The sequence below is a fragment of the Hoplias malabaricus genome, chromosome 16, assembly GCF_029633855.1.
Source record: "Hoplias malabaricus isolate fHopMal1 chromosome 16, fHopMal1.hap1, whole genome shotgun sequence".
NCBI classification, from domain to species: Eukaryota; Metazoa; Chordata; class Actinopteri; order Characiformes; family Erythrinidae; genus Hoplias; species Hoplias malabaricus.
The window spans coordinates 5786120-5811982 of record NC_089815.1 but is presented as its reverse complement, the minus strand read 5'-3'; the positions used below and the strand labels follow the sequence as shown (position 1 = coordinate 5811982).

The 25863-nt window shown below is 39.5% G+C and overlaps 2 protein-coding genes across 4 annotated transcripts; one reads left to right on the top strand and one right to left on the bottom strand.

Annotated features, from left to right (window-relative positions):
- The first annotated feature begins 5954 nt into the window (after nt 1–5954).
- drd4b (dopamine receptor D4b) lies at nt 5955–15954 on the top strand. The gene is made up of 4 exons (XM_066647971.1): nt 5955–7020; nt 8018–8130; nt 8795–9384; nt 15185–15954. The coding sequence occupies exons 1-4, from the start codon at nt 6796–6798 to the stop codon at nt 15385–15387; spliced, it is 1131 nt and encodes a 376-aa protein (XP_066504068.1). The 5' UTR covers nt 5955–6795; the 3' UTR covers nt 15388–15954.
- A 2631-nt stretch (nt 15955–18585) lies between these two features.
- Nucleotides 18586–24739, bottom strand: sirt3 (sirtuin 3). 3 transcript variants are annotated; one of them, XM_066647452.1, is made up of 8 exons: nt 24517–24739; nt 23711–23798; nt 23337–23510; nt 23035–23267; nt 22501–22601; nt 22213–22374; nt 21522–21734; nt 18586–20723 (listed from the first exon to the last, which is right to left on the bottom strand). In XM_066647452.1, exons 1-8 carry the CDS (start codon nt 24599–24601, stop codon nt 20700–20702), a joined length of 1080 nt encoding a protein of 359 aa, XP_066503549.1. In that variant the 5' UTR covers nt 24602–24739; the 3' UTR covers nt 18586–20699. The 3 variants fall into 3 exon arrangements, with proteins under 3 accessions (XP_066503549.1, XP_066503551.1, XP_066503550.1); XM_066647454.1 differs by having other exon boundaries at nt 24698–24716; XM_066647453.1 differs by lacking the exon at nt 21522–21734.
- Between the last annotated feature and the right edge of the window lie 1124 nt (nt 24740–25863).

Below are 25863 nucleotides of genomic sequence, written 5' to 3'. Positions count from 1 at the left end.
GGCCACATACATCACAGATATTCACCAGAGCTGGACCTTACATGGCAAAAGATCACAGCACAAGAGTGGGTAGTTACTAGTCATTTGCAGCTATAATCAAACCATATATAAGCCATATTGCCATGACTCCATCACAGATGGTCCAGAAAATGAATTGCTACTTACTTTAGAGGAGTCCTGTTAGGTGAAAATACAAGTAAATTGCCTGTTTTAGGTCAGCTGCTATATTAAGATCACAATTCTAACCTCCTTATGTTTCATTAAATTCTAGCTGCTCCTCACTGTTCTCTCAAGTTACAAACATCAGCAAAAGCCAGAGATCGCCCTTTGTTTAATTCCCAGTGAAAACTGGCTTGAAATAATAATTATTCATTTTCAGGAGCTTTGTGTGAGGACATTAGACACAAGAGACAGCTGGAGTTCTCGTTTGATTAAAAAATACAGAGGAAATGGGAAGTGCATCAAAACTTTAGATAACAATTTGAGAAACAGGGGAAATCAAGTGCCACAGAAAAGGACATAAACAAAAAAGAAGAATACTTGCAAATTACACAAAGAAGCTGCTGATGTACTCAGAGCATTGGACTGGTCGCACCCGGAGCCCTGACCTCAACATCATTAAATGTGTTTGAAGTTACTTGGATGATATATTTAATACAGTTAGCAATTTTAATTGATGAAATAGATAACAGACATGGTAGATAACATGATAGATAACATGTCCTGTACAGGCACACTTTTGCTGTCTAAAGGTACACAGTGTTTCAAGGTCCTTTCAAATGTGCCCTTAAAGTCCAGTTGTGTACACTGAAGGTAGATTACATTTTCTTCTCTGTTAGGAAGGTTAAATAAAGCATATGTACATTTTCATAACAGACCTCTTTTAAATAGAATAATAAATTTGAATAAATTGAAAGTTGGGATTTGGGAGAAACCATTTCCACTCAATCACATAATCTACAATTACATTAAAATATGGTATAATTATGTTCCCAAATAAAAGGCAGTAATACGTACAATTGAGGGTCCCACAACAGTGAGAGTGAACAATACCAACACAGAGACAGTTGAACATTTTCCAGTAAAACAATGTCAGTTTCATCCTGAAAGACAGGTGGTTCAGTGTCTGTACAGAAAAGATGTTTAATAATGCGCAAGGTGCACTGAGTAGAAGATTTCGATGTGTAGGCTAGGGGATCAAGTGGAAAGGGGAAAAGAGGGCGTATAGGGTCAAACAAATAAAAGGCCTCGTCTTTTCAATATGCTTCAGCTGTGTTCTGTAGAAGCGAGTTTCCCCTGGAGCTTCTCTGAGAGTGAGTGAGGATTTGTGTATGTTATTAAAGAGGAAATATTTGGAAAACCTATTCTTGGTTTGGTTCCAAAAAGACGTTTATAGTCCAAAATGATGCTGATAACTGATGCCACCATATATTTGAGATACCAGGGTATTGGGTTCCTGGGTTCTTTCCTCACCTTGGGTCACAGTCTGTGACAAGTTTTCCCTGTGAATATACAGGTTGCTTCTAGGTGCTCTGGTTTTGTCCCACAGTCAAAACACACGTTGGTCGGTGGATCGGCTGTGTGAAAGTGTCCACAAGTTTGAGTGCACTTGTGTGTGACTAGGTGAGGTTGTTATGAGAGCTGGCTGGTGCCCTGCCCCGAGGTGTTTTCCTGTTTTGCAGAAAATGATTCCAGAGAAGTTCTGGACACACCTTGACCCTGATCAGAATGAAGTGATTACAGAAGATGAATGAATGAACGAATGGTGCGGCACGGCATGTAGTGTCGCAGTCACACAGCTCCTGGAGGTTGTGGGTTCAAGTCCCACTCTGGGTGACTATCTTTGGTGTGTTCTCTCTGTGTCTGCATGGGTTTCCTCCGGGTGCTCTGATTTCCTCCCACGGTTCAAAAACACACGTTGGTAGGTGGATTGGTAACACAAAAAAAGTGTCCCTAGGTGTGAGTGTGTGTCGCCCTGTGAAGGACTGGCGCCCCCTCCAGGGTGTGTTCTGGCTTTGTGCCCAGTGATTCTGGGTAGGCTCCGGACCCACCGCGACCCTGAACTGGATAAGCGCTTATAGACTATGAATGAATTTGAGACACTAGCATGAAAAAGCATGATTAATAACAGCAGAATAGGGAATACAGAGAAAACAAAAATGATCGTATGTAGTTCTGTTTGTTATAAAAGTATATGTAAATGTATGTCTAATTCATTTAGTTCAATATCAGACTAATTTTATATGATATAAAAACACCTAATTAACTCCATATTTCCATTGTGTTTTTCCACTGACGCAATGCCAGGTTTGCTTTAATCACGAAGCTGTGAAAGATTTATATTCTCTTTGGAGACTAAGTACTGTGGCACTGTGCTCAGATGTCTTCCCATTAGCTCCTAGATAAAAGCCCCTACGTACTCCTTCTGAAGCTGCCCATGTGTAAAAACTCTGAATATGCTGAAATATCTTTAAAAAAGGAAACTCCTCCTGTCCCAATCTTTTTAAATCTAACCCAAATGTCAAGATGTTCTGCTCATATAGCGTTAGCATGCATACTATTAAAATAACATTAGCTAAATTGGAAGTCTAACACATAACATACACCACCCCCCGCCACCCCCCCACCAAAAATGCCCGGAGTGAGGACCTTGTAGAGAAGCATCTGCTGGTTCCCGAAGCAAACCGAAAAGAAGTCCAAATGCAAATGAACAATAGCAAAGATGTTCAGCTGATACAGCTCTGTGAGTCTGGAGTGGGCTTAAGAGAACTGCAGAATGAAATCCCAAGCATTTGTTGGCGTTTTTTGCAGTTTCCAGTGAGCGAACCGAATCTTGACAAAAGCATTTGAACATAAATGGCCAATTTGGGCAATGTATGGAGTTCTGTCAGGATGCAGGAGCAAAGATTATTCTATTACAAGACTGTGATGCTTGAATATGGTCCACAACGCGTAAAATATTGACTACATGTTTAGACACCACTTACAAATAATGCATCTAGTTAATTAAGTTAGGAACCAGTGATGTTCAATTGCAAACACATTTTGCGTAAGTATTGACCAATTACACATTAGAGCAGTGGCACACAAGCCAAAGGTCACCATGTCCAATGGAAGGGGTCTACTAGAAGGGTATAAATCCCTCAGACGTTGTCTTTGGAGCAGTTGAACTCCGATCTTGCAGAAAGTCCTGACTAACAACTTTGCATGGAAAACCCAGGAGTCTCAGCTTTGAATAATAAATGACAATGTGTGATTAGTATGCGACTGAAATAAGGGAACAGAACCATGAATAATGAATATAAATGGAAACGTTTAGGAACAGAAATCAGAAACTGAAGCTTTAAAGACTTTATACATACCACTGATTAATCATATGAGAGATAGCAAATGAGAGAGACTGAGTCACAGAGATATAGACAGTGATTAATGCACAAACAGCTACTTCAATATACAAACACTGATGTATATTCGTGACTCAAGATTTATTTTTATATAATGACTATATTATGTGGAAAGTTGTGAAAGACCTGGTCACCATGATTACTGTAAGAGCAGATGTTTAGCGGGCAGTCAAATTTAATATTTATTATTATTATCATTTATTCATTAATTCTGTCAAGAAGTCACATCTGCCCAAACCAGTTCTCCTCCACACCAACAGAGGTCGTTGTCTTCTGTGTATTATAATGTGAGAAGGGTTGTCTAAGCATTGTTGTATTTGTTTAAATATGCCTCCTTGGTAGTTTCCGGCTCTGGTTCATGTATTTGCACGGTCATGTTTGATTCTGTTTTTGAATATGATGCATGTATTTGTTTAATAAAATTGCATGTCATTCAATCGTTAATTCACTAAGTTTCTGTAACTGCTTCATCCTGCTTTTGTATCTGTGGGTAACTGTGCTATCTCAGTATTTTGATATACCATCTCATTATTTTGCGATACTAAGTCAATATATTGAGATTGTATACTATCTTATTATTTAGCGATACTAAGTCAATATATTGAGATACTATCTCATTATTTAGCGATACTAAGTCAATATATTGAGATACTATCCCATTATTTAGCAATGCTAAGTCAATATATTGTGATACTATCTCATTATTTAGCGATACTAAGTCAAAATATTGAGATACTATCTCATTATTTAGTGATGCTAAGTCAATATATTGTGATACTGTCTCATTATTTAGCGATACTAAGTCAATATATTGAGATACTATCTCATTATTTAGCGATACTAAGTTAATATATTGAGATACTATCTCATTATTTAGCGATACTAAGTTAATATATTGAGATACTATCTCATTATTTAGTGATGCTAAGTCAATATATTGTGATACTATCTCATTATTTAGCGATATTAAGTCAATATATTGAGATACTAAGTCAATATATTGAGATACTATCTCATTATTTTGAGATAAGTCAATATATAATGAGATAGCATCACAATATATTGACTTAGTATCTCAAATAATGAGATAGTATATGGAAATATTGAGATAGCAACTTCCATATTTAGAAATACAATTAGGCTAAAATAAATAAATAAATATAAAGACCCCTCTCTCTGGGAGACCCAGCAAAATGTTTTTTTTTTCACAACTAGAAAGCAGTTTAATTATTTAACTTGTGAGTTGCACTGTCATAATTTGCAAGTTTTTTCAAAATACACAAAATTATATTTAAGTGAGAAATTAAGGTGTGCAGGCGCACTGTTGACGTTTCTGGAATGTTCTTCAGTCTTTCCTAGGTTCTGTGTAATTCCCACGTAGAAAATTATCCAGTTTAAAGCTTGTTACAGAATTATATCTCGGCCGGAAACTCTGCTCTAGGTGAGGCTCGAACTCACAACCTCGGCATTGCTTCAGTCGTACTGCTTTATAAGTACCGTACACTGACTGATTGCACCACTGGAGCACATGAAGCGTTATCCGTATCCTCATGAAAGACACTTCAAAAGGCAAACCTCTCACTGAAAGAATAATCACTTGGCCACTCACTGACCCGTTGTCTGAAAGGTTCTTTACCCTTGATTGGGCTTTGTGTTACCGGATCCAAACACAGTTAGCTGGTTTAATACTTGAGTGAGAAAGGAACCTCTGCTAAATGCTCTGCTTTCAGGTGAGGCTTGAACTCACAACCTCAGCAGTGCTTCAGTCGTACTGCTTCATAAGCACTGTGTGTTGACCGATTGTGACACTGGAGCACGGGCATATCAGACTTGTTTAGTACATGTGAAGCACAATTTCGCATCTACAAGTTTTAATTGCAGTTTAACTAATCACAAAACATTAATACCTGTCCTAATTAATGTTATGATTGAAAGCAATCAAATTCGCACAGCAATGTTGCCAAATACCATTCATGTAAGATCAGGTGGAAGAGTGTCCATAGTGTGGACATAACGTGTATATAAGGGGTCCAATAAAGATTTTAACAGGCTTTTTCACTGCTATACTGGCTCCAGTGCCATTGCCCCTTCCTACACCATATGAATATGGAATTCAGTGGAATATGCTGTTCATTAGTGAATAAGGTATTTTATTTAACTATACACAAAGTAAAAACTATAAAACGTGGATGATGAAAAGAATGACCAGACAGAGCCTTGACCCAGACACACTTCATAACAAAAATGGCCAGCCATGTGGAAGCTAACAGCTGGGACGAGTTGATGGCTCAAGTTCCTTTTTGTGCACCCCAAAAATGTGCTCTCTAATTTCGGCTTTATACCATGAATAGAATATGTTATTACACCTGATTTACCACAAGAAAGTAATACCGCCCTTGGTCTACTGTAATTGACCAACACAGACTCAAATCTTTAGAAAGATGGAGCACAGCTTTTCATATTTTCTGCATAATTCAGTCTGAATATGTAAATACTGACATTTGTTTTGATGTGAAAGAAAATATAAATAAAACGTGTATAAAATACAAAATAAAGTTTATAGAAACACACTCTGATTACTTTATATTGGTGATGGAATGAGAAAGTGCAATTTTCCATTCATTTCTTATGTGTTTACAGCTAGAGTTCCAGGGGCATCCAAGAATGCGTATTTGGTTTGTGCTAAAGAGAATTTTTGAAAACTGGATGGAATGCTTCTTTAATAACGTTAATTTTAGTGAAGACCAGAACATTCAATATTTCCAGCAGAATTATAATTTATCATCACTACCAACATCACCCTGTGCATATGCTGCAGTGGGTAACACTCTTGCCCTCTCAGCAGCAGGGTTTGATGCTTGCTTCCACGGTAAGAACCCCTGGGGACACTGGATAAGAGCATCTGTAAATTCCTCAAGAATAGTGAAACCCCACCCTGCACACAGACGACCCACCTACAGCAGACCACCTGAGAGATGAGAGTCACAGGGCAAATTTCTCCTCAGAGCCATTCCCGAAAAAACCTTCAGAACCTATCAGTCTCTCTCTCTCTCTCTCTCTCTCTCTCTCTCTCTCTCTCTCTCACACACAGGAGGCTGGAGTTTATATCAGCGTCAAGAACAAGGCGTCATAAACTCAGCTGGAGTTGTTGAGTCCACAGGATTAACAGAGACTTAAACACAGACACGACTCATTTACAAGGCGTAGGAGGAGGAGGAGATGGACGACAGCCCCGAGCCCTCAAACCGCTAACGGAGAGATGGAGACGATTTTTTTGTTTCAGAAAGAAAGCCGTGAAGATGTCTCGTAACGGATTTATCAGAGGAAGATGAAGTTTGGCTGAAGAAGAGAAGGAGGCTGGCGGTGCTGAGAGAAAAGTTCGCCCTCAGTCATGTCGACCAACAGCAGCGACTTCAGCAGCCCTCAGTACAACTTCCCCGCTCTAGTCTTCGGCATTTTACTCATTACAGCCATCATCTGCGGGAATGTGCTCGTTTGCCTCAGCGTTTACAAAGAAAAAGCCCTAAAAACCACTACCAATTACTTCATCGTCAGCCTGGCTGTGGCGGACCTCCTGCTGGCTGTGCTAGTTTTGCCGCTTTATGTCTTTGCTGAGGTAAAATAAGGTCTTGACCGTTAAAATGACGTAAGATATTATTTACCCGCCAAACTGTCGATTGGACTTGGAGTATCAATAATATTCGATTAAAAACCTTAATTAAAAACTGTCCTTGAGGTCATAAGCTCGTTTTATTGCAATGTTTCAGAAATTAGAGAGGTACCTGTCTACAAAGCAAATAAAATGAGTAGTTATTAAATTATTTTTTATAATAATTTATTATTATTATATTTTATTTTAAAATATTGTTTATTATATTTATTAAAACAATACACAAAAATTAAAAGTCAGTTACACATTGTCTTGGAAATAAGGTTCTTTAGAGGAACTGCCAGTGTACACGTTGTGTTTTTTGTATTATACACGTTGTGCCATCATTTTATTTTATTTTTTTCCAATATGTTGAATTGAGCACTAAATCTTGCAGAGACATTTTGTGTGTAAACTCACTGCATAGGCTGTAATCATTTATTTGCCTTTAGAAAATAAACCGTGTGTTTATTTTGACCAAGGGTAGATAAAACTATATTTGAATGACAGAAGAGGGAGGGGGAAAAAGCATGACTGCCCATCTGGATCCTCCTGTGTGTAATCAGTCCTCCTGATTTAGGCCACTTATCCAATCCTGTTAGCCTCAAGTTACCAGCACAGGTTTAATCTGTCCAGCCTGCTGCCCATCAGCATTGTCTAATGGAGCTTGAAGGGGACTGTAAGTCTCTGGGTCCTGAAAGTCAACCTCGTACTGAAGGTGTAGGGTGAAGACCTTAGACTCCTTTCACTTCACACCTTATTCACATTTCTTTCCGATTATGGGTGTGCAGCCCAAACCAAAGGAAATCTCTGAAATAGGGCAGGGATAAGCCGATTGACCTTCAGCCCGTTTGTGGTGGTGGCGTTGCTTTATTCATTTACTATGCAACGTGGTGCAGGCAAAACATGAAGCTGTAAATAAGTAGAAATCAAAATGTTTAACGTCACACTATTCTCTGTCTAGTTTCAAGGGGGCGTCTGGTCCTTGAACATGGTCGTCTGTGACTGGCTGATGGCTATGGATGTGATGCTTTGTACAGCCTCTATTTTTAACCTGTGTGCCATCAGCATCGACAGGTTTGCATTTCCATCATAATCATTTTTCTATTAGTTCAGCACAATATTTCATGTTGTTTATATACAGAGTTGAAGAATGTGTACTAAAATTGATGTGTGTCATCTGGTGTCACTGGAGGTCACAGTGAATTCAATGCCAAACATCTGTAAACTGAAATATAAAATTGAGCATTAGGGATGTTGGACAAAATTGCAACTAATAATAAAATATTAAGTGTGTTGTATGTAAAGGTAAGTAAGAGATCATTAAATCTGAACGTTTTGGACCCTACTGTAGTTAATTGTACTGCACACATGTCTTAGAAAACCTGGTGTTCCTTGCTGTTATTTTTTTTTGATGAAATGTTTTGATATAAAATGTGAACTTGGTTAAAGTTCCAAAACCTACCATTACACTGTATCAATGTCTTAAAGACACAGTCACACAAATATAGCTTCTTTAATTCTTAGTTATAATAGGAGGTTGGACAATGGTCATGTCAAATGAACTGAGAAGTTAATAAATGGAAGAATAGTAAAATATAAGAAAGGTTCTTGAAAGTGGTTTATAGTGCATTTAGTAATGATAACTACGAAAGGTTGGGGAATTTAAATAACTGAGATTTGAACAGTATTGAATATGTTGTATTTGTAATAGTTTTACTTCCTTCTTCCCCACTAACAGATTCATAGCAGTGTCCATACCGCTCAACTATAATCGAAAACATGTCGACCATCGTCAGATTATCTTGCTCTCTGGCACATGGCTCCTGGCACTGGCTGTGGCCTCCCCTATAATCTTCGGCATCAATGACATCCCGCACAGGGACCCGACTGTATGCAAACTAGAGGACAACAACTACGTGGTGTACTCGTCCGTGTGTTCCTTCTTCATCCCCTGCCCCATCATGCTGCTGTTGTACTGTGGCATGTTCCACGGCCTGCGCAGGTGGGAAGAGGCGCGTAAGGCCAAGCTGAGGAGCAGTATCCAAGCCTGTCGGAAACTGCAGCAAGCTGCTGCCGCCGCAGCTCTGCCACCCCTGACCGGCCTGCCGACCTCACTGCCCAGAGTCATCCAGCAGGACCTCGCTCAGTCCAGCGTGGACGACCTGGATGATGACATGCAGCCGAGCTGCCCTCTGCCACCAGAGTACAACAACAGCCCCATTCAGACTGTGGCCTACACAGAGTTTCAGAACAGAGGCCAGAGGAAAAAGAGGGCCAAGATCAATGGCAGGGAGAGGAAGGCCATGAGGGTCCTGCCTGTGGTAGTTGGTGAGTGTTTAAATTAAGTAAGGATAATTCATTTGTGGAAGTATAGCACAGTTACTGATTATCTTTCTTGTTGTTTAGATGATCTTAACATGCTTTAATGTGGCTTAAAATGTTAAAGGTTTCCTTTACAATGTTAATGATATGTTCACACAGTCAGAAGTGTAAGTAGTTTAAAACAAGAGCAAAGAGAATCTAGGCAATCCTACTTTAGCCGGAAAGTCAGTAACGGTGAGATGTGTCCGTGTTTTCGTGTCGTTATAGGGACAGACAAGATGACTTTCTGTTTGTCAAATATTTAGTAGAAAACAAAAGGCTGGGTCACAGAAACATTCTCCAAACATAAAGAAGGGACTATGATAAATATTACCTCAACAACGTTCAACACATTTCTGTTCGAGGCTCCAGTAAAACACTGAGCTGCTCTCCGATAGTGGATTGTGGACCTACAGCGCTGAAGCGGCGAGGGTGTGTACCAGTTCAGCTCTCAACTCTCTGACCCCTTGAACACTTGAACACGCATTTTTTAGGTCCCAGAAAGAGCACTTGTCCAGGGAAAAGAGGACCTCTGGTCACCGCCGAACGGTTCCAAATTTAGTTCATGAACTGGAATGTGAAATATGGCTGAACTAGGGTGACCAGATCTGAGATGTATGCTTAGCTGAACCTATGTGTGCTTTTAATTCCTTTACACCTTTGTTTTCTACATCAAACATGGGAATTTCTTTTTTAATTCATCCGAGAACTTACATTTATGTTTCGGCATAGCTGCTCGAGATGAGGGTAGGTACATGAGCTTTTTTCTGACATAAACAAGGACTACTGACGTGCAGACTGACCAATTAAATGTTTACAGAGAAGGTTATCAACCAATAACGGTAGCTCTACAGTTAGACCATCCAATCAGAAGATTTTAGGCTACTTCACCACGCCCCCTTCTCACTCAAGCGAACCAATCGGAGTAGGGGAGGGCGGGACTAGTTTGTGAACGAAACTTCTCCAAATTCTATGTAAGCTCTAGAAAAAACAAAATCTCGGACGTTTGTGAAATTCCGCCCGGACATTTTTTTAAGTCTAAAAAAGAGGACATGTCCGTGTGAAAGAGGACGTCTGGTCACCCTAGCTGAACTAACAACAGACGTTGTAGTGGTGCCACCTTAATTTCTCTATGTGAAATTCAGTTGTGCGTTTCAACATTAGGTGTCAGTCAGTCAGCGCATATGCCTCTTTTAGGCCAGACCGGCAAAAATATGGATGTATAAAAATTCAGACAAAATTAGTCTGGATTAACATTCTGGATCAACGTAATACATGTTTGTAGAGGTTTACTAATAAAAAAGTAATAAAATAGACATTTTAGTTTAGAACCCCTCTCTAAATAATCTGCACAATAAAGACATCATCAAATACTGTTTTGAGATATTGGTAAATTAAAAAGAAATATGATTATTTAAAGCAAATATCTGCCAATAACAAAATGATTTTCATAACCGAAGATAATAGAAATGAGTTTTTCTTTCGAGATCCACATTTTTCTCCAAACTGTCTTAGGAGTGATAAAAATATCAGACTCTGTTCAGTGTGGGGCCAGAAATGTTTCCCCTTCGTTTACAAAATTTACCTAGGACCTTTGAAACACCCGCATAAATAATTTGAGTCATTTTTTCTACGTCAGGAGATAGATTAAATTTTTTATGAATACTGTTTTGAGTGGTTTTGGCCATGAGGATATCAGTCTGGAGCAGAAAAACACTGCATATCAGCAAAAAATTTGACCTGGCCAATGTGCACATTGTTCTCTATTTGTAAAATGCACAATATTGCTACCTGCAGAAGTCTAATATAAAGTAAAATATGCAGTGGCCCAAAGGATTCTCTTCTCCCGTAGCTTTTATCTTGATGGAAAATTTGGAGAAAATCCAGTTTGATTCATTTCAAAAAAGGGCAGTGGGGACCAATTTGAATTGTGTTCAAGAAGAGGAAGCTGCACAGGTTGCAATCTGCACTGTGAAGTGTATTAAAAGGAATTTCTTTACATGATATAATATGATATCAATATGATGGTTTGGACAAAGAAACAAATTAATTAAAGAGGTTAAATCAAATAAACACTGGACCAGCTGCTGGATTAACCTAAAAACCCAGAAGCTCCCAGAGGTTTTTTCAGCCTTTGAACCAACATTACTCCACTGGCCAATTTTCTGTCACAAAAAAGGATTATTTAAATAAGAATAAAAAAAAATAATTACATTTTCTGCCCCCTCCAGGGTGTATTCCCGCCTTGCGCCCAATGATTCCAGGTAGGCTCTGGACCCACCGCGACCCTGAACTGGATAAGGGTTACAGATAATGAATGAATGAATGAAAATTACATTTTCTTCCACACAAGCCATAGAAATTATATTCTTGTTAACGGAAATACACGACAAGGGTGCTGTTGTGGACTAAATGTTTGTCTTTGCAGATTGTGATTATAGCATCTACGCAATGACAACGCTGTCACATGAGCTTCTGCACTGTGCATGTGTGTACTCCTAAATGACTAACAATAAGGCTAAATCCCTAAATCCAATTGCTATGTAATGTTTTCATGGTGTCTTAAGCTGATTTCTGTGCTCGTTACTGCATAGACATTCAGACATGGTCAAACCGTGACGTCAGTGCAGCAAACGTTTTCACTGCATGAAAACACTTGTCACACTGTCAGATACACTGACGGATTATGCAAGCGCATAATCACACGGATCAGACCACTTTAGGCATGCAGTGTGGTATTCTGTTCATGAGAAAGTAAACGAGATCAGCAGTCAGGTCTTAATTACTGGGCTTTCAGTCATTAGCTTATTGCAGGTCATGCCTGAAAAACATAATTTTATTGGGAATGGGAAAATATCAGGGAAAAGGCCTTAAAGCGTTTGCCAACACAGAAACGTTTACTTGTGTTTCTAGTTTCCATTTAGTTTTAAACACTACACTGCAAATTCTGAGATTAGCCTTCTTAATAAAATACTCCGCATGCATTAATAAGGGAAAAATCTAAAGAAAACAACCAAACAGATTTTTTTTCAATTTGTGAAAAGCAGGTATTTCCACACTTTGCTTAACAACTGTTTCCTGAGAAGAATGTAGGGCATCACTATGTTGGAACATGTACTGTCACTGCCTGACAGGTCCAGGGTCATGAGATTTTGGGTCACTGACTACATGGACTTTGGTGTGTTTCCCCAGTCTCTGTGGGTTTCCTCCCAAAATCAATCCTATATTGTTTGTAGGTAGATTGGCTGTGGCAAATTGTCCATAATGAGAGTGTGCGAATGATTGGTTGAATGTGAAGCCCTGTGATGAACTTGCACCATGTCCAGGCTGTGACTCTGCTTTGCACTCATTGAATATATGTTGGCTTCAAATCAGCAATCAGAAATATATTTGCGGCACGGTGGCGCAGCAGGTAGTGTCGCAGTCACACAGCTCCAGAGACCTGGAGGTTGTGGGTTCGATTCCCGCTCCGGGTGACTGTCTGTGAGGAGTTGGTGTGTTCTCCCTGTGTCTTCGTGGGTTTCCTCCAGGTGACTGTCTGTGACGAGTGTGGTGTGTTCTCCCTGTGTCTGCGTGGGTTTCCTCCGGGTGACTGTCTGTGAGGAGTGTGGTGTGTTCTACCTGTGTTTGCGTGGGTTTCCTCCGGGTGACTGTCTGTGAGGAGTTGGTGTGTTCTCCCTGTGTCTTCGTGGGTTTCCTCCAGGTGACTGTCTGTGAGGAGTGTGGTGTGTTCTCCCTGTGTCTGCGTGGGTTTCCTCCGGGTGACTGTCTGTGAGGAGTGTGGTGTGTTCTCCCTGTGTCTTCGTGGGTTTCCTCCAGGTGACTGTCTGTGAGGAGTGTGGTGTGTTCTCCCTGTGTCTGCGTGGGTTTCCTCCGGGTGACTGTCTGTGAGGAGTGTGGTGTGTTCTACCTGTGTCTGCGTGGGTTTCCTCCGGGTGAGTGTGGTGTGTTCTCCCTGTGTCTGCGTGGGTTTCCTCCGGGTGACTGTCTGTGAGGAGTGTGGTGTGTTCTCCCTGTGTCTGCGTGGGTTTCCTCCGGGTGCTCCGGTTTCCTCTCACAGTCCAAAAACACACGTTAGTAGGTGGATTGGCAACTCAAAAGTGTCCGTAGGTGTGAGTGAATGTGTCTGGGTTGCCCTGTGAAGGACTGGCGCCCCCTCCAGGGTGTAATCTCGCCTTGTGCCCAATGATTCCAGGTAGGCCGTGACCCTGAATTGGATAAGCGCGTACAGATAATGAATGAAAGATATTTTTTGTTCATACTTCTGTGAAATGTTTTTTTCCAGTAATTATAAAATTAACTTGTACTGTACAGTGAAATGTAAATAAATGAGTGGTTAACTCAGACATTTACTCAGTACTGTGTATGTCCACCGTGAAAAAGATAAAGTGCCATAAGTTCATGTCTTAATCTTGAAGAACATTTTTCTAAAAGCGTGTTTCATTTTTTCTTCCAGAGTTCTGCTCCCTCAGAGGATATTTATAGAAATCCCATCTTCATTTTTTGAATAATTTAAGATGCTGTAGATAAAACACATTGAAGCAGTTTATACAGTCAGCTGATGGTGTTCATTACATTATTTGTATTGGCACTCTAACATCATTTTCACAATGGACTCAAATGGCCAGGGTTACATAATTCAGAATTAATAACCGTGACCCCGACGGCATTACTGAATTACCCAAAGCTTTTTGTGTGACCTGGCTACCTTTCTGTAATTCTGGCTAATTCTCAGATCCAGTTTCTGCATCTTTTGTAAGAAGGGGAGAGGAATATTTTCCCAGATCATACTGCCTTCTCAGAGACTCTGTCCCTTTTTGAAAATCAGTTGTTACATTGTGATTAAAATGTGTAATGTATTGCAGGTAAGTCAAAGGAACTAAAGTGGGACCTGAACATAATCGCAGGTTCTGATTTTAAAATGATTGTTTAATAATAAGCTATAACCTAATTTGGCATGATTTAATCATTTAGATGCACTTCATTTAGAAAAAAACTGTTCAAAATTTTTGCAGACCCCTGCTCCTAGTGTTTTTTGATATCATTAGACATTGTCATGAATGTTGCTCCCTGCCTCAAACCCGTGGCAGAAACAAAACAAGCAAGATTCTGATCTCAAATGTTAGTTGGTGAATTGCCTGTGGTTTAAGCAGACGTTATTAAAGTCATTCAGAAGCAGGGGACATTAGACAGGACACACTTTTATACACGGGTCCATGTGCATTTTATTAGTTTAATTCTTAGACTGAACCTAGAATGAGAGAAACGAAAAAACAGCTCATTTATTCGTTTTTCATTTGAACACACGACAGAAACGAGAATTCAGTCAATTATTTTCATTCGGAAGGGTGGGCGGGCTTAAAGCAATACTTTCACGTCATTGGTCCGTCTGAGGGATGACCTGTTCTTTAGCGGCTCTCCACAGTTAAAATAAAAGTCCCAAACTCTTAGACGTCAGGGGCTCTGTGCGCAGACCCACACGTGTTTTTGCTATTAGTTTATTCATTTTTGTCTTATCGAATAAACAAGCTGTTTTTTTTCTCTCATTCTACATTCAGTCTAAGAATCAAACTAATAAAATGTACATGTTCAAAAATGTGAGTTAAAAGAAAATCTAATAATGGTTTAAGAGAACAAGAATCGTTCTTTTGCTCTTTTATCTTTTTAATTATAAGTTCATTTAACTCAGACATTTAAAGTGGCTTGGTAAATAAACTAGTGCCGTATTATTATTTCAATTAAACTGCATTCCTTCCTGTGTCTGCAGGTGCTTTCCTCTTCTGCTGGACTCCATTCTTTGTGGTTCACACAACACGGGCCCTGTGTGAATCATGTGACATTTCCCCCCACTTAATGAGCACAGTGACTTGGCTGGGTTACGTGAACAGTGCACTGAACCCTATCATCTACACTGTCTTCAACACAGAGTTCCGCAGGTTCTTCCGCAAATTCCTGCACAGCTGCTGCTGACACCAGCACCAAGCCAGAACATGTAATGCCATAAACAATCAAAAATAACGAGTGCGTATTAAATCTCAGAACAAAACCTTGTATCTCCACTGTTGTCATTGAAATTTAATGTAATTCAAAAGCATCAGTTGCCATTTGCACTGCATCAAAATAAAATTGTAAACAGACCAATAGAAAAGGACTGTGAGGACAGTAAAAAGTAACATGCATTAATAACAACGTTTCTTTCTGAAGATACAAGGTGTTGTTTTGACAACGACAATTTTGAAAATTGTTGCTTGGATCTCCATTTTTTGTGCTTTTCTTTTTATATAATTTGAAGACTTCAGCCACTGTTTGTGTGATCGTTTTCTAATGAACAGACCAATTCAAATGGTCCTAAAAGTCTTTGAAAAAAGTATTTTATTTTAGCGTCCGTTATATGTTAGGAATGTTCACTCCTTTTGCTGGAGCTTATTATCTGAGTGACAATATATCAACATACAGTATGTAAAACATTTGTATTAACTATATTGTTTGACTACTGCCAAGACTGTATCTGCCTGCGACAGCAAAATGTATGTTTGGCAACTGATTGTGCCTAGCATTTAATTCATCCACGTTTTATGTGGAGAATGTTTTAAGTAAAAACTACCAACTGTACAATGCTTATAATGTTCTTGGTACATTTTTGCTTTGTATTTTTGTATTTGTGAGAATGTACAGGTTCTTCAGCATTGCACTGGGACACCAGCTGGTGCGCTGACCAATATCCTGCTGCTCCTACCTCCTTCACAGATATTACATGAAACTTAACTTAGTGCTTACAACAACATGAGCTCAAAGTACAGAGCTTTACAGAGCGGACCAACTTTAATATTACAACAAAATCCAGGTAATAAGCGCAGCATTTTATTTTAACTCCATTTTGCTATTGTTTTTATATCCTCCAAAATCAATATGCCCAGTTTGCACTTGTGATTAGTTCCAAGCCACAACTGAGTACTTAAATCTCTACCTTTATTATTCAGTTATTAACTTTAAGACTTAATATCCAGTAGCTACTCTGAAGTTCTAAAGAATGTAGAAGAACGTCTGGACACACCATAAGGTTTATTGTAAACTGTACAAAATGTAAAACATCTGGGTTAAACAGCTGGTTTGAGTGTCTAAAATAATGGGAGTCTGCACAAAACCCCCAATCCACAGCTCTGTAAAATCATCCGTGGCCTGCCGAATCCCATACTGAAAGGTGGGAGCGCTCTAGATGGATAAAATGACTATTTTCACTCCTTTGATTGGCCAAAACTGTAATTCTCTTTAATCAGCTAGGCAATAAAATTAAAAGGCTCTCAAAGTTAATGAGGTTTGAAATTGGGGAAAGATGGAGAAGGCTACACATACATCACAGAGGCACCAACACATCAGAAAGTGTCTAATTAACTATCCTCAGAGCCCCAAAGGGTTTTTATTAGATTTAAAGTCTTGACATATTCCCTGGGGAATGCATTAAATGACATAGCACATTCTCATCCGAGCGCTGTGTGAGCGTCGGTAAAGGAATGGGCACCTGCGCCGAAGCCCTGTTTTTTTTTCTTTTCTGGTTAAATAATAGATAAAATGTCTACATGATCAAGTGAATCCCTGCCAGTCTACTGAACCGAGGCGTTTCTGGGGGGAATCGTGGAGAAAATATGACCTTGAACCTTGTTTCACGGTTCCCTGCAAAGTGAGGGGCTAGCACTGATCTAAAGAGACACTATAAATTTAAAAAAAAGGTACATTTCATGTTTTATTTCAACTGAAAAGCGCATGTTAAACTAAATTGTTCAGTCATGTCATTATATGTTTTCATCAGCCACCTTATTTCCGGACATTACACAACACTTCATTTTAGGCTGGTTTTAACCGGGTGAAGCATCCTCAAAGATGCTGGTGTTTTAAATGATGAACAAGGGCATAACGGAACATTTAAAGTGCCTTTCTGGCTTAAAATTTGAGTTTATTGCATGATTTGTCTTGTTGTATAATGCCTCAGTTCATGTGTATGTTTTATAGGGCATTGATTCCATATTTTATTTATGTTTTAGCCCTTGTAACCGTGCAGACTTTGAGGTTTCTAGTGGCAGCTGTGTGGAGGCCTTTAGATACTACTTCATCCATATGGCTTCATAAATCTAAATGGATACCTAGTGACTGAGACATGTTAAAGGTTAAGGAATGTGTAAAATCATACCACAACTAAGTGTATCTTTATCACACATCATCAATGAATAGTTTTTATTATTAATTTTTATTCATAGCACTACGGTATCCTACCTCCACAATGTCTGCATCGCTGTTCCAAACTCAGAGGCTACCCCTCATCAATTCCATTCAAAACAGGCACTTAGTACATGCTATTCATATTTCAGCAGGTTAGATAATCCATTTTCAAAAGGAAGGGTGAATTCAGGAAGATAAGTAGATAAAACTGAACTTAAAAACTGGAGTTCCAAAAAACGATTAGAAGTTACAGAGGAAATGGGATCTCGAGTTCTGACTCTGAAACCTCAGATGAACTACAGCTCTCACTTTCAAACCTAAGCTTGGGTTCTTCATACTCTTTTAGCTGATACATGACACTGAGCACAGTAACCTAAGTTCGTATGCAGTTGGTCCTGAGCGTGCCATTTCTTTTCTTTGCAGTTTATACAAGCTGAGGATGCACAAATTAAACTCATCTTTGTCCACAGTGGGTGCACCTTGAGATGACTTCTGGGCCTACAATGCATGTGTAAGAATTCATAGGCACTGTGGAGATTTTGTAATGACACAGCAGACAGTGAATTGTCAGAGAGTTCAGCACAACTTCCTCACTCATTCCAGACGTCACAGCAGAATAACGAGCTGCTGGATTTCTTTGCCGAGCAATTTGACCTAAAGGAGAGCTTTTTTCTCCATGCTGCACAAATCTCTGAATGACGCTTTTCTTGCAGCTGACGGCCACAGTGTTCCTGGCATCTTATAATTTCTTCCCCTCTGAATCTGGACGTGTCAAGATAACAGCAACAATGGTGTTCTATTAGATGAGAGGAAATATTCTTCTTTCATACCAAAGCCCAGTTTTGAGTGGAAGGTCTTCAAAAACCAGTTTTATTTCGTGTTGGAGGTTATTTTACAGAATTCAGACCACCTTTCATTTACATTCCATGAGCAAATATTTCTAGATGCCCCCTTTGTAAGGTGTGAATCCAGCGACTGTGAAGTGCACACATTGTAAACATTGATGTTCTGTTGATCAACCACAGCTACAATACTCTCCATAAAAAAGTCCATAAGCAGCTGCACATGAGCCACAGGCCACATGCTTAATGGCAAGTGCCAACTAGAGGGCTGTGAAACAACCAATCAACCTACAGATATCCATTTGTGCATCAGCACGAGGGTCCTGGGGTTGTGGGTTTGAGCCCCACTCTGGGTGACTGTCTGTGAGGAGTGTGGTGTGTTCTCCCTGTGTCTGTGTGGGTTTCCTCCGGGTGACTCTGTGAGGAGAGTGGTGTGTTCTCCCTGTGTCTGCGTGGGTTCCCTCCGGGTGACTGTCTGTGAGGAATGTGGTGTGTTCTCCCTGTGTCAGTGTGGGTTCCCTCCGGGTGACTGTCTGTGAGGAATGTGGTGTGTTCTCCCTGTGTCAGTGTGGGTTCTATCTGGGTGACTGTCTGTGAGGAGTGTGGTGTGTTCTCCTTGTGTCTGTGTGGGTTTCCTCCGGGTGACTGTCTGTGAGGAGTGTAGTGTGTTCTCCCTGTGTCAGTGTGGGTTTCCTCTGGGTGCTCCGGTTTCCTCCCACCGCCCAAAAAGGAAAAAAATATTTGCCTCATCATGTCACTTTGCTACACTATGTAGCTCCATCTAGTGACACAAGTAGCTCACGTTGGTTTATTTTAGTTTTTAGGCCAGTGCTTACTGCTCTCTAGCTTCTTTTCTTAGTCCAACCTAATTATGGGCACAGAAAAGGACATGGAAACAAAGAACGGAAAAGTACAAGATAAGGACAACATTCCTCTATTTTATTATCAAGGTACGATTTACTTTGTTAAATCACCTAAATAAAACATCTTACTCAAATCCTTTTGTTGTTTCTGGGTCTGTTGGGAGCTGCTTTATGAAAAGGACAAAACTAGGGTTTCGCAACACACATTGCAAACATAATCTGTCTCGTGCGTACACCTATATAATGTGAAACGAAGGGGAGACTGAAATCCAAACACAACATCCTTGTTTTCTCAAATGGCTAACCACTATGTTCTGCTACACAGTAAAGTTTAGTTTTTCTATATTCTATGATATCAGTAATATATCATAGACACAACTTCAGACAGACTTTCACTGTATTAAATATTTAAATAAATTAAGATATTTATCTTATAATCTGAAGTTAAGTGAAATTCATAAGACATTTACAGAACCAAGAAGCGATTCAAGAAGTTAAACCAACGCAAACCTTAAAGCTGTACACCTCTGGCTCCCTGGGCTGGTTACCTGAGTGGCTTAGAGGGCTGACTTGTACGCACTGAAAGTGAGTGAATGTTTGATTGCATTTACTTAAAACTTATGCTCTATTCTTTGACACAAATCTCACTACCTAATATAAAAATACATCTCCATTAAGTTCTGGCTGAGTTTCTTTTTAAATTCCCCTTTAGTGTGAATGTGATTGCAATCATCACAGGATTCCACTGGAGGAAACAACCCACTTTACACAATGTATTTCATCAGCAATTACACATTTCCACCAGAGAGGTCACCAATTCACCAAACTTGTCACAACTACATTGTGAAGCTTTAAAAAACATTCTTTAACAAATTTGAGTTGAGTGAAGTTAATACACTATAATATGTTTATAGAATGAAAGATATTGATGCTAAACATTCCACTCACATTTCAACATGGAATTATAACTAGCTTTTAAGATAAAATATCATTTTTAAAGTGCACAAAGCTTTAGCGACAAGTGCTAAAATAGGCCTCACAAAAGGCTATAGAGTCAAACTTCAGGGGAACACAATGTAATTTGTCCAAATGCCTGATTCCTGAATAATCTCCAGAAAATCTGAAAAAGAAAACCCGCTAAAACAATGAAAAGAGAGCTGCAGTAAGATGAGCATCCCAGCACTGTGAAGACTGTGGTCTACAGAGTATAGCTTAATGCAGTCCCACAGCTACATACTGCCCATTACAGACCCATGAGTGTCCTGCCTGAGTTCTGGCTCTTGACTGAGCCGAAACATCACAGGGTAGAGCAGCAAATGACTCAGAGGTCACAAGGAAAGGAGTTCTTCACATGTCTGGACAGTCATTCCTCTCTCTCCTTTGAAGCCTGCAGAAGGAATAGAAAAAAAAAATACCCTAAAAACAAAATACAGGAACAAAACACTGAAAACCACTGCACACTCCCTGATGTGACCTTCTGATTTTACTCCATTTTGACTGAGAACAGAGATGATTTGCAGCTTTCATCCTGTTCCTACACAACACTGAGAACACACTAAACAGAGCATTTACCTTTATGCACTTTCAGTCAAGTTTGACATTCAATTTTACTACAACATTAATCAATTAATTAAAGGCTAGCTTGGTTAGTCAGGCTGTGAAAACTAGGATGACCAGACGTACTCTTTTTTTTAGACTTTTAGAGTAATTTCACAAACGTCCGGCATTTTGTTTTTCTAGAGCTTACATAGAACTTCGAGAAGCGTTTCGTTCACAAACTAGTCCCGCCCTCCCCTACTCCGATTGGTTCACTTGAGTGAGAAGGGGGCGTGGTGAAGTAGCCTAAAATCTTCTGATTGGACGGTCTGACTGTAGAGCTACCGTTATTGGTCGATAACCTTCTCTGTAAACATTTAATGGGTCAATCTGTACGTCAGAAGTCGTCCACTCCCTCCCCACCACCCACCCCTGGGAAAGATGTCCTCTTTTTCACCATCTCAGATCTGGTCACCATAGTGAAAACACACTCAATTTTTTTCCTTATTCAGATATCTGGTATTTTAATGTGATTGTGTAACAGAAGAAAAGCTGATTTGCTTTTAATTAATCAATGTGTACAGTTGACGAAAACCAGAAAACAGCAATATATGTTCTTCTTAATCAACATGACTTCAACTTCACTAACCTTCTGACCCTCAGCAGCCATCAGAGCGTCCAGTTCTGGCATCCAGCCCATAGCCCCAGCCAGCTTCCTCACGCCACTGACCACATCCCCCACCTCTGCCACGTCATTGTGCCGTGGAAGCCCCCAGACAAAAGGCCCCACCAGATCCCGGTTTAACAACAGGCGGGACACAGACCCTCTAACAGCTCCAGCCAAGCTCGCAAATGGCTCCACCTACAGACCACCAGACAGAACATTCCAGCTACAACTGACCCAAGAGTGACCTCTGTTGGTGAAATTTGTTTCATATACTACAGGCTTATTCAACATTTCTCCTGCAATAAAGGGTAATCTCCTTTTCTGAATTAAAGGCTTCTACACTTCTGTGAAGGGATGGTTTTGATGGTATTCAATCACAAGAGCATTAAGGACATGCTAAGTCCCATGCTAATCCCAAAATTACAGTATGGTGTGCTGTCACTCCAGGGAGCACTGCTCTCCATTTCCTTCAATGTTATTCATAATGAACCCCGTGGACTGGACGATGTTTTATAACTACATAAGGTTTAAAAACTCATTAATTCAGATTTTCACCACTTGTATTGCCACTTGATGCAAACTCCTGTGTAGCTGAGAAGTTACTACAATCACAATGAGACAAGGAGAGATCTCACATTCATTCATACTTCATATGACAGAACATCCCCCTCACCTCTAAAGAGGTTCCCATTACAATGAGCAAGTCTGCCATCGGGAAGTCTGTGAGGTAGTGGAAAAAATGCTGAGGCATCTCTTCACCGAAGAACACGATGTCCGGCTTAATTACGCCTTTACAGTGAGGGCAGTTAGGCACTTTTCCTGCCATTATATCATCCTAAGATAGAGAACGATGTAAGGGAATAAAGCATTAGTTACAAACAACATAATTCAGCACGAAATAAGCAGTTTCAGCTCTAGCCAGCTTCTCTCAATCACACTTCTACAGGACACAGACACTTGCCCGCAGTTCCTCTCCCTTGTAGTCTGCACGGCAAACTGTACAGGTGGCTGTGGAAAATGTCCCATGTGCCTCCACCAACAGCTTAGGAGGAATCCCTGCCACTTGAATACAAAACAAGTGCAATCAAAGATCCAAAAAGGGACCACAAATAACATAAATAATACTGGGTGAAAGTTAGAATTGACCCCTCCTTTAGTAGATTTCCAGTCAAAATGCCGAGTATGTACATGCTACCAGCTACTGGACAGCTACACATCCTTTCATACCCACTGTGTTTCATCTTACACTAGACGAATTGACAAAAACAGCTGTGGGTTTTTTCTGACCTAAAGTAAGAAAGAAGCTTGATATTCTCCAGATTTAAGCTTTAAGTTTTTTATGACCATTTTGGTGCAACACTATGTCTTTTTAGGCATCCCACTTATTTTCCTTTGTTGTACAATATCTGCTCATTATTTTAATTTTGACTGGAAATTAAATATTTTCTGTTTCTATGAACGCTAGATTTTATTAAGTAACAAAGTAGAGACTCACATCGTTCCAGTCCATCGATATTTTGTGTATACATCCGCAGTAGCTGACCCTTTTCGTGAAGTAGCCGGATGAAGTAATGGGCCAGATTTGGCCGGTAATTCCCAGGATACAACTCTTTTGCCAAGGCAAAGAAAGGCTTAGGGTTGTAATGGAAATAGTTGATTTCGAATATGGCCTCGGCATAAGGCAGGTCGTACTGCTGCAGGTTGTCATACAGACCGCTTCCAGGAGATCTGAGAGGGAGGCACACGCAGGTATTATACCAATACAATCTTAACAAAACCCCAAAAAGCTTTTACTACCTGAAATCTGGAATTCCGCTAGGAGTACTGATTCCTGCTCCAGCCATCACAACAATTCTTCTGTACTCTCGCTCTTTTATGCTTCTTGCAATATCTTCCAGAGTCTGCTGCTGGGCACTGCCACAGCCCGCACCAAACAATCCACTGTTTCCACCGGATCTGTGAAATGCTCGCCTGTGTTGAGTAAGGAGAAGGAAATGTAAGGGTTGTGGTCTTATATCTGGTGTTTTTCTTGCATTCGACAGATGTTAAGTCATGATTAAACTATATTGGTTTCACTTCTGAATAAGTCATTGCCACAAATAAACTATCTCTATTCGTTACTTTACTAAGTTGTGGCCATGATTTGTGTAAGAAAAGAAACGTTGGCTTACTGCGAACCAAGAATATTTGATGGTGAAAACACCCACAGTTTCTCAGCAGATGCAGAGTCCTTCTGAATGACAAATGTCCTCGAAAGACCTGCAAGGTACTTCCTGTGAGAATTTGACCATGTTCCAGGAATACTAATTTAATATAAAAAGTAGTAATACAAACTATTGCAATATTATAGAGACTGACCACTTAATAACTGATTTAGTATTAAGACCCAAAACAAAAACACTTTCGACCAATTACTGATATAACCCTGAGAGCAAGGAGACGGCGGACCACTGTTGACCCACTGAGGGCAAAATTGGAGGTCCACTATAGTGTTTTACTCAGCGTTTTCTGGGCGGACCGCTGGTGATTGAACAGAATTTTAGACAAAATGTCACATTTTAGCACTTTTTCATTCACAATTGAATTTACATTTTTTCCCTTCATGCTGTTCTTTTTTATCTTTTATAAATAAGATTAGTAAATAAACATAATCCAGCACAGTGTCAACATTTTCAGCATTTAATCATTTTATATCAGGCTTATACTCATTAATATAGCTCTCATAGTTGTTGGTAATATCTGTATTAGTTTGTTTTCCAGAATAAAAGTCTCTGTGAATTTAAAATATGTTTGACGAGATTTTAAATGAGTTATATCCTGTACAGGACAGTAATCTGAGTGGTCCGATGGTGGACCAGCAGGTCTACAGTCAGTGGTGTGCCAGCCTTTTTATGCCATTGGACCGATATATGGAAGATATTGATCTTTTCCTTAAGATTAAAAACAGACAACTGAACGTCAAATAAATCGCCATTACCTTTTCCCAGGCAAAACGATATTGCTCTGGTACTGTTGCTATTTAAAGTAAAGAAACGCCTGTATAAAATCCGCATTGACGTCATATTGTTGTTGTTCTAAACGAGCAAATGGTGACTGATTTAATCTGAGGTAAACCCAGACGATTAAACACTCAGAATCTGAGTTCTAAACTAATTCACCGTCATTTCAGGCCCCAGTGTAAACAATAACACAACACCATGCGGCTCCCGTCCCTAGCGTCATTCAGTCACGTGTGCTGCTGTAATACCGTAAAAATCCAACATGATCGCCTCTAAATTTCACAAAGTAAATGTAACAGCAATCCCAATTCCTTAGTTAAATTTTAATCGTATCGTTTCTTTGTTGATAAATATGAATTATGAATTGTTAACCGGAAATGATGTACCAAAACCTGCATCAACACAAAACCCTGTAAACATTTAGCCGTTGATTCAACGTTGAAATAACGTAATGACTGCCGTCTATTCAACGTTCTCTTAAGGTTGAAAATGAATGTTGAAAAGACGTCCAAACACAGACATTGAAAAGACGACAATTAGACGTATTTTGGACGTCCATTGACGTTATTAATTGGTCCCGAAATAAATTACTTGTATAAAACGCATTTTGGACGTCCACTGACGTTATCGATTGGTCACCACTTAACTAACTTATTAAGATGGATTTGGGACGTCCATTGACGTTCAAAATATGTCCTTGATGGACAGACTACTTTTAGACCTATTTTGAACGTCCAGGGACGTTCCTTGTTTACTGGGAAGCAGCCGTAGACCAGCACTTAAAACTACAGTGATATTCAAAAACGGCTAAAGACACACAGCCTATTTGAAGTATTTAGTTAATATTTTTTTAGTAATGTTATAACTATAAAATTGTTTAATAATTTAAAAAAGCAAGTATTTATACTTATATTTATAAGTATAAGTATTTATAAAAATTATATTTACTATAGGAGATCACTGCATTCACTCATTTACGTGCGCTGTTTTAATTATACTTACGGTAAAACTTTCTAACTAAATGTAACCGTTGTTGTTTTTACAGTAAAATAACGAATAGTTTTTATGGGACCTTTACCAAGTTGGGCGTTGAAACTAAACATAAATAAGTACAGAAACAAAAATATCGACGTTTCGTCCTTCTATCCATATTTTATAGGGGTGGCTATGTCAAAAGTCAAAGTTTTCTGTCTGTAGTGGAGAACAAAGTTAATATCAAGCACAAAATATTGGAATGAAAAAAAAAAAAACAATTTCTTAATGTATTTTAATGTTTATATTCTGCGGTACGTTTCATCGTACGGGGACTTTTATTGTAGATTGTA

Bases quoted from the DNA above. Each gene is read 5' to 3' on its own strand.
- drd4b (XM_066647971.1), top strand. From the start codon at position 6,796: ATGTCGACCAACAGCAGCGACTTCAGCAGCCCTCAGTACAACTTCCCC. The intron at 7,021-8,017 runs GTAAAATAAGGT...TTCTCTGTCTAG, and splicing joins CGCTTTATGTCTTTGCTGAG to TTTCAAGGGGGCGTCTGGTC. The intron at 9,385-15,184 runs GTGAGTGTTTAA...CTGTGTCTGCAG, and splicing joins GGTCCTGCCTGTGGTAGTTG to GTGCTTTCCTCTTCTGCTGG.
- sirt3 (XM_066647452.1), bottom strand. From the start codon at position 24,601: ATGACGTCAATGCGGATTTTATACAGGCGTTTCTTTACTTTAAATAGC. The intron at 23,268-23,336 runs GTAGTAAAAGCT...CCTCCCTCTCAG, and splicing joins AGCGGAATTCCAGATTTCAG to ATCTCCTGGAAGCGGTCTGT. The intron at 22,602-23,034 runs GTGAGTCTCTAC...TTTGTATTCAAG, and splicing joins TATCGATGGACTGGAACGAT to TGGCAGGGATTCCTCCTAAG.